Source organism: Uloborus diversus, chromosome 2, assembly GCF_026930045.1.
Source record: "Uloborus diversus isolate 005 chromosome 2, Udiv.v.3.1, whole genome shotgun sequence".
In the NCBI taxonomy this organism is placed as follows: Eukaryota; Metazoa; Arthropoda; class Arachnida; order Araneae; family Uloboridae; genus Uloborus; species Uloborus diversus.
Genome location: NC_072732.1, coordinates 20900091 through 20912195, shown reverse-complemented (window position 1 = coordinate 20912195; position 12105 = coordinate 20900091). Strand labels below are relative to the sequence as shown.

Sequence of the window (12105 nt, the reverse complement as noted above, 5' to 3'; positions counted from 1 at the left end):
AGGACTCTGAGAAACAGTTCTGTCGTAAATTTCAATTAATTTTACTGCCTTACTAAGCATTGCTTTAATCCATAGCAGTAATTCTCAACCGGTGGTCTGCCAGACTAGTAGCGGTCCACAGAAATGCAGAAAACTTAAACCGGTCCCTTAGATTTTGCTTGTTCACCTCAAAAAAAAAAAAAAAAAAAAAAAGGAAGCAAAAATGATATATTCTATACAACCAGGGCTGGACTGGCTAGCGGGGCAATGTGCCATCAAGCTTTTTTTAAAATTAATTCATGAATTTTTTTCTGTGTAATTTCCCTTTTTATTTTTGCGCTAACACAGACCTGTGCAACTTCAATTCGCTTTATTTCTTTTCTTTAAACCCGTAACCTTTGTACCATCGCTTTTTTTTCCCTCTTTTTTTTTGGCCTTTTTTTTTTTTTTTTTTGCGCCCTTTGGAGGCTAAGGTTGGCACCCTCCTACAGAACCCAATACCCCTATATACAACATCTTGTACACAAATTTTGTGATTTGTTTTCATAGTTCTCTATGATGTTTCAGAAATGTCCTTTACTTGTGTATAACAATTACAATAATTACTTTTTTTACTTTAAACATTTAAATATATTTTGCAACAGTTTTTTAACACCAAGTAAAGTTTTCTTCTGTATTTATCAAATCATTTATTATTTAAAAAAAGACAAAACAGTCAGTCGTTCGCGAAGTTTTTCCACAAGTGTTTAACAAGTTGAAAGTTTTATTATTTATTTTTTTGCAAGGAATAAAAAAAGAAAAAAAAGGGGAAAAAAACCTCACCGGTTCATAAAAAAATTCACAAGATTTTATCGGTCTGCAAATGCAAGACACTCTGGTTTATAGCATCTCGAGGTTGCATTAAAATCAGAAAATCCTATGAGGGGGGATGCTTTGAGCGGGCCAGCTAGTTATACATTGTAGACTTGTGTGTACATTAAGAGCAATTAAAAAAGATTCTTAATTTTCTGACGATTCTTTGCATTAGCGTACATAGACTTTGGGCAGTATGCATAAAAAATATCAAAGGATAGTGTAAAACACAGCACCCCTTACGCTAAGGGAAGCTGCTGTACCCATGGACGTAATTTACTTTTCAATTTTTGCTGGTCTCTGGGAATGGATAGTCGATCTGAAAACTTTTCTGGCAGATACTACAACTTATCATCCAATATGGCAATTTTTGTCAGGTGAAAATCTCAAAGCTTTCAACCTCAAAAAAAAAAAATCTTAAAAACCATCTTTTTTGTCCGTGGGTACAGAAACCCGTTCGCCCTGCGGACAAGTGCCTTTGTACCCATAGACATATAAAACAATAATATATAAATTGGTCTGAGGAACTAATTTATACTCAATGCATTTTCATAAGCCATTTTATATTGAAATACAGTTGGCTCTCTGTTTAACGACTCTCTATTTAACGACTTTCTCTATTTAACGACGGCTTTTCACGGTCCCAGATGGTCCACTGTAGTGTTAAAAGCATTCTATTTAAGGACGCTTTCTACTTAAGGACGATTTTTTGTGGTCCCTTGAAAGTCGTTAAACAGAGAGCCAACTGTACTTCAAACATCCATTGAAAATAACATTAAATAACATATCCAACAAAAATTAAACTTTGAAAATTAATCGAAAATTTTTTCTTTTTTTAATTTTCCTTAATTTTTATCGTCAATGAACTCTCTAAAGTCTTAAGAGAGTTAATTATGTTATGAATAATTAATATGTTTTTAAACCAAAAAATAACTCATGATAGTATGGCTCTATGTACTTACATAATAACTTCAATTTATATGCAAATTGAAACCTTTAACCAAAATTAACCCATTACAAAAAAACTCAGTTTAGATTAAACCAACAAAAATCAAGAAAAGTCGACTTCAAATAATAATAAGTGGGATTGACGGTGTGTAGATCCTACAACAGGTGTGGGGGTTACTTCAACACTATATTTTCAAGTCTTACTTCAAACTCATCATCATTGTTAAAAGCAAATTTTGGATGTTGATGACAAGGCACTATTTTGAGGTACTTCACATTGTAAAAAGACGCAGGTGTGACCCAAGGAGACTACAAATTGCTGTCCGTGGGTACACATAGTTGTGTGTCCTTGGGTACAAAGGTATGCCATTTTGGTTTTGCAAGGCAGTCACATCGACAGGACCACAGTTTTACAACATTAAAAATCAGAAACAAAACCTTCAAAATATAGGGAATCATGATACCTACAACAAAAATGAATAATACAATCCACGACGGAGTAAAAAAAATGAAATTGTTAGTGTTTTTTTACTTAGATCCTACTAAAACCGAAAAAATGTGATAGGACCTTAAATATTCGTTTGATAGCGTTGAAACTTTCTGGGGTATTAGAGAGGGTTGTGACACACATTGAACCCCAATTAGGAACCCTCTTGACGATACCTGGAATTTCCCAACCAACGTCTATAGGTACAACCATCCGTGGGTACAGCAGCTTCCCCTATCCATTAAAATGCATAATAATAATTTTTAAAAAACGTCTGTTGGGTTGATTCAAACCACAAATAATGTCTTCAGTTAAAAGTTCATCAATAACTTAGACCTATTTATGATACAAAAATAAAAAATAATTTCTTGCAGGAGTTTTGTAATATAACATGAAATAAGCATGTGAACAAGTTATGAAAATAAAACTTACCATCATAAATAACCCAGGCTGTTCGCATATGTTCTTCAAAAGGTGGAGGTAGCACAGTTGTACAAGAACATCCTTTAAATTCTTTGATACTGTGCTCTTTTTCACCCAATTCACATATTTTTGCGCAATATAGTACTGAACATGTGCCTAAAAACAAGAAAAGGAGAAACGTTTCCTTACCAAATTTACACTTCACAATTATTAATATGTATAGGATTTTAGCATGATTAAAATGACCTAAATATACAAGTAGGAAAAATAATATCACAATAATGTTTTTTTTTTTGATCAAAGCTAGTTAAAAAAAAGGAAACAAGAGGAAATGACACACAAAAGATCACAAAGATGTAAACCATAGGGGGATGAAGTAAGAAATGACAATCTCAAAAAAGCACAAATTGCACCATTGCTTTTTTGACGTTGTTATTTCTTACTTTACTGTTCAGCACAAAGGTATTTATTTATCTCATAGGGGGAGGCTTTTAAAGGGTGAAACCAGTTTAGACAGGTCAAAAAATCCACCTTTTTTATGTTCATAAAATGTTGGTAAAACTGCTCAAGAATATGATGCCAAAATTTCAGTGAAAAATTCTGATTAGTTCCGATGCTATGAGCACTTAAAGTGACTGTGGAGATTTGAAAATTTTCACAGCAGTTTTTTTCTCTCAAACGTGTTTTTCTCGAAACAACTTTTTTTCAACTGGTGAGCACTTTAGCTCAAAGAGTTATTGACCAATCGTTCCGAAAAATTGTGTGAATATTCTTTATTCATTTATACTTTATATGAACCTAACTCTTTGATGATATTATTTAAAAAAAAATATTTTTTAATGCCAGAAACGTGAAAAAAAAGGAAGAAAAACATGACTGTCACTCAAAAACCTCAAAAACATACATTTTTCAACTTTTTTGATCACAATTAGGTTCATATTCCCAGGAAATATGCTTACGAGAAAGAAAAATTGTAATAATTGCAGATAAAAATTGTGGCTCCTGTAATGCCCACTAGTAACAAGCTCTGATAGCAACTGCCCATGGACAGCAGCTTCTAACTCCGCTATTTCTGGTGGAAATGACTTGAAAAAATTCCCAGGTGTATTTCAAAAGATGAATAAAATATTCCCCAAGTTAAAAAAATTCTGATTATTTCTTTCCTGTCACGAAAAAATCATGAAAAAAACTAAAATTTCAGCCTCCCAAACTGGCTTTCTCCTTTAAATGAACATAAAAGTTTATAAAACAGAATTTTTTTGTTCAGAAATAAAAAAAGGACCAAATACAAGAAGGAGAATTACTATAGGCAATTTTCTAGAGTGATATTCACACAACATTCAAATTTGCAAAAACATAAACAAGCAATAGAACGATTAGCAAATAACATTTAAATAATACAGCATGTTAAATACACTTAAAAACGTAACAATTCCAGACACTGATAATTTATGCTTTATTTGGAATCTAAAAACTGATTTAAGAACAATACTTTTGCACAAGATATGAGGTCCACATGGCTGAGATTCCAAGCAATTTCCTGAACTTTTCCACCATCAACAAAGTGCTGCACTCTTGCAGCTGCTTTAAAAACCATCCTGTAATATAAGTGCAATGTAGTATGCTCTTAGAAAGGATGTACACTAAACACATTAAACATGAATGTAATAATAATTACGAGTTAAACGTCATGAAATTGAATATTAAAGATACAACATTCTAGTTTTTCTGGATTAATTGGTAAATTATTTGCCAGTAAAAAAAAAAAAAAAACTATACATATGACTAAGCACATAATTTCATACTAATGGAAGGATAAAAAGCACTTTTGGGGACCTAACCAAAGTAGGTTACCAGCTGGAAATTTTGGTTTGTCAATGTCAATGTAACTTAACAAAGCATGAAAAAAATTCAATTAATAACTCTGAGTGATTAAAAATAATAGTAAAATCAAAAGTAAAGAAGTGTTTTACACACATTGTAGAGGTTTTTCCAGGTTGTTATAAAAATCTACCTTGTCTTATTTGTTAAATTTTTTTTTTAGGATGAACATTGTACGAACCTGACTGTCCGAATCTCTCTCGAAAATCAAAACTGCCACCCACCAAAGAATCATCATAACAGAAATGATTGACTTATATCTTTGTGCTTTAAATATACAGTTTGGTCAGGGTTCTACTTCATTAAAATTTTGGGACAAATATGTCATATGACGTAGTGAAAAGCAAAATTAAGTGGCAAAATTAAAAATTTGGAGATAACCAGTACAAATGGTAGGTGAACCTCTCTTCTGTCTTGGGGCAAGATATAGTTCTAGTTGCGCTGGTAGGTTTTGAGATACAGCATGATTTAGAAAAACTTTTCAATGAAAACCTACCTAGGACCTTATCTTTAAATGCGTTTTGATCAAAATTTGGAAATGTCCACTTACATTACTTTGCTTCTCACTGCCTCATATATTATCAATGTATTGGTTGGTAAATGAAATATAAGAGAACATATTATTTATAAAGATGACTTGAACACTAGATGTCTTTAAAGGTAAATAAGAAAGAGAACAATGCAATGACAGAATAAAATTTTAGCATCCTTAAAATTATAGGTAGAGAAAGAAGCCGATTAAAAAAAAAAAAACTTGTTCTATTTTCAAATTCAATGCTTATGATATAAACAACCAAAAATTGTGATTTAAATTTAAAATATCTAAATTACTCACTTTTGGGCAGCTGCACAGTAGCAAGCAACCAATTCATCTAAGGTCGGAGGGTCACTCAATGTCTTTGGTGCCATTTTATTTCCATCTAAAATGTATCCAAATATAGAGTTTCTTGTAACTGGTTGCTGTCCTTTCAAAACCTTATGTAAATATCTACAAAAATGATATATTTATACATATATATATATTTATATTATTGTGAATGATAAGAAAACAATAAAAATTTATTCGAAACCCAGCATTGCAGAGTTATAAGATAAATATTTTTTTAGCAATGTAACAAGAATAAAATAAGGACTTTATTTTTTTAAATATTGTCTTGGGAAACAACAATTTATGTAGCAACAAGTTCCCCTCGCTTCCAAAAGTTAAAGGGGCATATTTGGTCCCCCTCACTTTCCAGTTTCATAAAAAAATATTGATCGCTTGAAAAGTGATATTTTCACAGGGAGGATTTATTTATTTCAGAAAAATAAAAACTAAAAATTTCGAATAGATGGACCAATAAATCTATTGTGGTCACAGAATCCACCAAGGGCCCAAATCTCCCGCCTCTTGGACTCGGAACCAGTTCGCGCTGATGTCATGATTTGATTGAAAGTTGAAAAACCAATCTTCCTTCACTTCTGTAGAACTAGTTCGATGACGTTTTCTCCCCTCTGTCGGACCACAGGTCGCGTTGTTTTGGGTGGTGAATCTGATTCACTACCCAATGATAGCAGCAAGGCTTTGTTTTTTCTTTGTTAAATTGAAGGATATGAATGTTTTGAAAGCATTCCAAACCAATTCCTATGAGATTTTGCAAAATGTGTTTCAGTTGCCGGAAGAAACTTTTAATAAAATTTTACTGTGCAACGAAAAAAATAGTTATCAAACTCAAGCAGAAAATGATACAATGGTCTGTAATCGTAACACTTCCCTCAATACAAATTTTAATTACTCAAAAATTATGTGATTGGAACTTTTATTATGCAGTATGCAATCTGTTTGGGCTGCTTATTTCTTAGCATTAATCACATTAATTGTGGTTTTAATAACTTTCAGTAATGAATGACTTATTGCTTTCAATTTCTTGCTAACTGTTTCTGGGTGATCATAGTTTGGAAAGAAAAATAAGTAAATAAAAATTTGAGTTTAACAATTTGCTTTAATTTTTTTTTCTTTTTTGCATATTTTTTTATTTTTATTTTTCCATTCGTTTTTATCTATCTTGCTTTGTTTATTTTTAACTTTTTTTGTCAGGGGTTGACATTTCCCCTCTTTTCTTCTTTTTATCTTTATTTTTTTCTTTTCCAAAATTTTTTTTTTTTTTTCTAATTTCATTTCCTGATGTTTTTTCTTCCATTCAGCTTTTCCTTTCTTGCGGTTCACAGTTATTGACATCTTCTTTTTGTTTTAGCTTTGGCTTAATCTTTGTCCAATTGAATTCTTTCTTTGGGCTTTACTGTGCCTGTGAGAGAGCTCCTGCCCTTTGTTTGCATTCCTATTGGTCCTTTATTTGTTTAGAATTTTCTCATTTGTATTGGTTAATCCGCTATTTTCATCTTTTCATCCATAAGCTCATTGCTTTTTGCATTGAAAAAGGTGTTCCTTGTAACGCTGAAACACGTGTCTGCAGTAATCTGCAATTTGTGCTTTTTAATGTTATTTCTTACTTCAGGTTAATTCCATGTGTGACTCACACAACAAATTGATAATTTTAAGATACAAATCTCCTTTCATCTCAAGCTTATTAAAGAATTATCGCCTATTTTTTTCTCAGCATTACTAATTAGCATTGAAACAAACTATTCAACCTATTATTATTCACTAAAAGCTTTACATGACAGTTGGAAGTGTTAAAATGCAAATGTGACTCACACTACATGCAAAAGGAAGTGATATTTTGGTGATGTTTATATCTTTGGATATCTTCCTCTTTAGCAAAATTAAAAAAAAAAAAACTTGTGCTATTTACGTATCTAGAAAGTTCAAAATTAAGAAAAATATGCAAGATTTGTCAATATAATCTATTTTAAAATATTAGGGAGCTTTTCCATATGTGTGCTTGGCTTGCCAATAACTTGACCAGCAAAATACTTTACTTGTCTTTTTCCAAAAAAAGGAACAAGAAACCAGTCCCCAACAAACAAATTTGAAGATTCTTCATGTATCTTTTGTACGTCTTCTGGTTCTTCAAAGCACCCATTTGTGAAATTAAATAAATTTTTATTCATCTCTGATATCAACGAAATTTTTAGCTTGTATGGGAATACTTTCCCAATGCATCCTCCTTGTTTTAGGAATCGGCTTGATTTCAATCCCATTTAGTGCCCACAGATTATCATGATAAGACATTTTGGATGTTATCAACTCCTGTGGAACATATATGGAGTGAATATTCGGACAAATCTCTGCAGCCATTTGCGTGAACTCTTTTGCAAAATGGGGGTCAATTTTCATTGATAGGGCTTCCTCCCTCACTCGTCGCTTCAGAGTACCATCTAAGCTAACGATTGCACCTTTGCCATGGCTAGTGGTAGAAAATTGTCGTTGAAACTTTCCTTCTATTGGGGCACCCAAATAAAGTTTATTCGTTGACGATCTGTCTCAGCTTTGTGAAAATCTAAATATTTCCCAGATTTCTTAAGCCTTTTTCTTTGCTCTCTTTTACATAGGGATGCAGTTTTAGCCATAGTATCTTTTGCAATCACATTCATATTATTAGTTTGTATGAATTTTATAATTTTAATGACGACTTTCGTCATCAAAGTGTAAAAACTCGCAAAACAAAACCAAAACTGTGACTCACACTACACACACATTTATATTTATATTTCTAACAGTATTCAAAATTGTATCAAATGAATTGTGAAAACGTATTGACATTAAGTTACAAAAAGAAAATAAAAAATTATTAGAGCTGAAACTATAGGCATTATTTAAGAAAAATAAAATTTCTATGTTTTGTGTGACTCACACTACATGCATTAGGCTTATTCAAAAATGAAAAATTTGACTATGTTTAATTTATTATTGGAAAAAATGGCATGCATCTTTAAAGTACTGCAAAAACACTTTTAAAAAATACTAATATAATATACATCAACTTATCATATATGTGAAAAAGATCTTTATAAAAATGATCAACTTCGTGTGCAGCAACACATGTTTACAAATGTCATTTTGATGCTAGTTTGTTTCCAAATGCAAAACATAAAAGCAATTTTCGCATAGAGAATGTGAAATTTAATCTATTTGCTATTAATAAATGAAGAAACATTTTAAACAAAGTTTTTTTTATTAATTTAACCATTGGGTGTACTTTGGCATGGAAATAGCCTTTATTGAAATGTATATTAGAAAGAAATGGAACTAATGGATGATTGATGAAACCATATTGGTGTTCATTCAAGACCAGTGAACATTGCTAAAACAGTTAGGCACCTTTGATATATGTTTTTTTAAATAGAGTATTATATGACAAACATGATACAAACATGATACAAACATTTTGTGATACCCAAAAGTAGCTCCTTAAGTATATTTACACACTACAAGGAACAAATAACATTCAAAAACATTTGAAGAAAAAAACAGGACTTCAAAGCAAAATTCCAAGAAAACAATCCAACTACCATTCAAATAACTATCAGTTGCACTAAAAAGAAAAAAAAAATTCTACAAACATCAATATTCAAACATAACTTTTGAAGAAGGCACAAGAACGATAGATGAGATTCAATTGTAAAAATGGGGGTTGTATTGATTTGGTACTTCACCACTGAATAACATTATTGTTGGTCAAGCATTTGTAGCCTGACATTGGAAATTTAAAAAAAAAAAAAAATCACATTGTTTTTCAATACATAAAGATAATTTTGAATATGAATGAAAAGAATAAGAGAAGAGAGTAAAAAAAGTAATTACTCAGTCACAGGTTTGGCAAGGAACAAAGTAAAAATTAGGGGGGGGGGGGGATTTCCTATGTAAAAGGTCAAGATGTTTATTCAATTATTTATTTAGTTTTTTGGGAAACACTGAAATTTCACAAATCCATTATACATGAGGAAAGCATATATTAAGAGTGGTACAACTCACCTTGCTGTCTGCAGGTATAGTACTGTATTTTCCCCTTCGTAAGTACAAGCAGCCACTGTAGTGGCATACAGTCGATGTATGCCACTTATCATCAAATAGCCGTGGCCCCCACATGCACGACGACACACTTCAATGGATGCGCTTCCAACATCTGTACATAACGCTTTAAGGCCAGATGATGTTGCGTGAAGCTGAAAAATTATGAAAAGAACTAATTCACAAAAGCGTCAAGCATAGTGAAATATGACAACTATATTGATCAATTTTTTAACTTCTTTTTTTTTGAAGTCTGCTTCTCAATTTTTTTAAATTCAATACTTTAGATTGGTAGGATTTATTAACAAGAGCGAGATAAAAGAGAAGCCTATTTAAGTTTACACAAAACTAAACTTTTGGAAGAAACGTTTTAATTATATTTGTTACACATAGAGTGCAAAACAAGCTATCAAAGATAGAGTATAGCTGAAAAAGCGTTTAAATATCTTTAGTTTTCCATTGTTTTATTGATGAAAAGAGTGTAGTTAGATGAAAATTTTATTACACAAAAATTTTTTTCGTGAAATGTAATTACAGTGAAACCCCAATTTTATGTTACACGAATTTAGGTTTTTGTCGCATTTAATGTTTGTTAGCCAACTTTCCCAGTAAAAGTCGGAGAAAGAAGAAAAAAGCATGAAAAAAGGCTTAATGCATCTTGATAATATTGCAAAAAACAAAAAAGTAAAAAAAAAATTAATAAATAAATAGATATCGAAAAATAAAAATTGGAAAGTAGGGTATTGAGATGGGAAAAAATGTCTGACGGTCGGTCTGTCCCCCCTAACAACTTTTGAGTGAATTGTCCGAATTGAACATTTTTTTTTTGTTTGAAAGATCTCAGTGAGGACACCTCATTCCAATATTTCACTTTTTGATTTGAACTATTTTTCGTTCAATTTTGGACAGTTCAAAAACACTTAACATTAGCACCTCTGGGGAAATTTAAGGCAATTCCTAACTTAGAGGCGAATTTGCTTCAAACTTGTAGGAAAAAGCTTTTGATGAAAAACATGTGTATATATATATATATATATATATATATATATTTGATTTGAACAATTTTCCGTTCAATTTTGAACAGATTAAATCCTTAAATATTAGCGTCTAGGGGTAAACTTAAAGTCAATGTAGATTCCCCGCACTTGAGGGCGGATTTACTTCAAACAAATTTTGTTGGAAATAGCTCGACGACAAACTCCCAACTCCGACAAGTTTGGGGCACCTGACTCCAGACTCCTGTGCCCGACAATTAGTCGGATTCCGACTTCGTAGTTGTGGCAAAAATTTATACCCGGAGGAAAAATGACCGACTCTGATGCTTGGATATTCAACTCTGACTCCTTTATCCCAAAATAAGTCCAATTTCGCATCTGCAAACATTGGCAGTGTTGCGTACTCTAAGGGAAATGACCCGATTCCAACTCCGAGCCTTTGAATTAAATACTTTGCCTCCTGAATTTGACTCTTTTATCCCAAAATGAGACTGACTCAGACTCCACAGCCATGGTTTTAACTGTGAAATAATTATTGTTAATATGATATGTTTTAATATATGTATTCAGTTTTCTGCGGATAAACTCGAAGTCCTTTATGTTCCTACATTAAGAAATGAACAGAAGATTTTTTTTGGCAGTGAAAATTATTTCTTTAAGTGGACATTTTATTGTTTTTATTTATTTTGGAAAGTACATTGATTCATTTATAAAATTATTTTTTGGCAACAGGGGAAAAACAAACTTTTTTTTTTTTCAATATGATGTATTTAGTTTTTTTTTTTTTTCCTGTTCAAAAGCGGTTAAAGATTTTTTTTTAAATGGAAAAAAGTGTTATAGCTGCTTTGTTTAAAATGCAGATATCCAGTTCTATACTGACCCTCAGTGCACTGAGATAAAGGGTAGTAAAAACTCCACTTTTTAGAATTTTTCAATAGAAAAACCGCCAATTTTCGTCAGCCCAGAGGGTGAGCCAAACAACTAATGTGGGTATTGAATAATTTATGTATATTATTACACACATTAAGTACAAAAACCTTGGTGGACCCTCAGTGCATGGAACCAGGAGGCCTCAAACATGACACATTTTCACTTTCTTCGGCCCAGTTTAGCCACCCCTGCCAGGGTCCACTGAAGGTCATATATTTCAATTTAGGTACTAAATGTCATATTGTCAGCTCAAGGATTTTTTTGGCATATGTTCAATACACAGAAATATTCGAATTTTAAAAAACTCTGATTTGGAAAAACCTCTACGTAGGGCTATACTTTACGAATTTTTACAGGTCCCCAAAAAATTTTTTGAGGGAAAAGAAAAAATACATGTCTTCTAAAATCTTTATGAGAATCCACCATAAAATTTGAGCGAAATCAAAAATGGTGTATATCCAAACACCCCACTTCTGCCCGATTCTTATAAAAACTGGCTCTTAATGATTTAATTTTATAACTGATTTGTATCATAAAATAAATATAATGATACCCTAAAGCTTTGAAAAACAATACATGGGATAACAAAATTGTATAAGTTAGTTTCCAGTAAATCTTATTAATTTTTTTTCCCGAGATCAAGGACTGATAAAAATAGT

At 31.7% G+C, this 12105-nt stretch overlaps 1 protein-coding gene across 1 annotated transcript in view; it reads right to left on the bottom strand.

Annotated features, from left to right (window-relative positions):
• Window positions 1-12105, bottom strand: part of LOC129217771 (peroxisomal acyl-coenzyme A oxidase 1-like) — a gene marked incomplete at its 5' end in the record, with an annotated part of 35297 nt that overhangs the window by 5586 nt on the left and 17606 nt on the right. Inside the window, 4 exon segments of the mRNA XM_054852115.1 lie at window positions 2699-2845; window positions 4182-4287; window positions 5406-5558; window positions 9486-9676. Coding sequence (XP_054708090.1) covers window positions 2699-2845; window positions 4182-4287; window positions 5406-5558; window positions 9486-9676 — 597 coding nt within the window.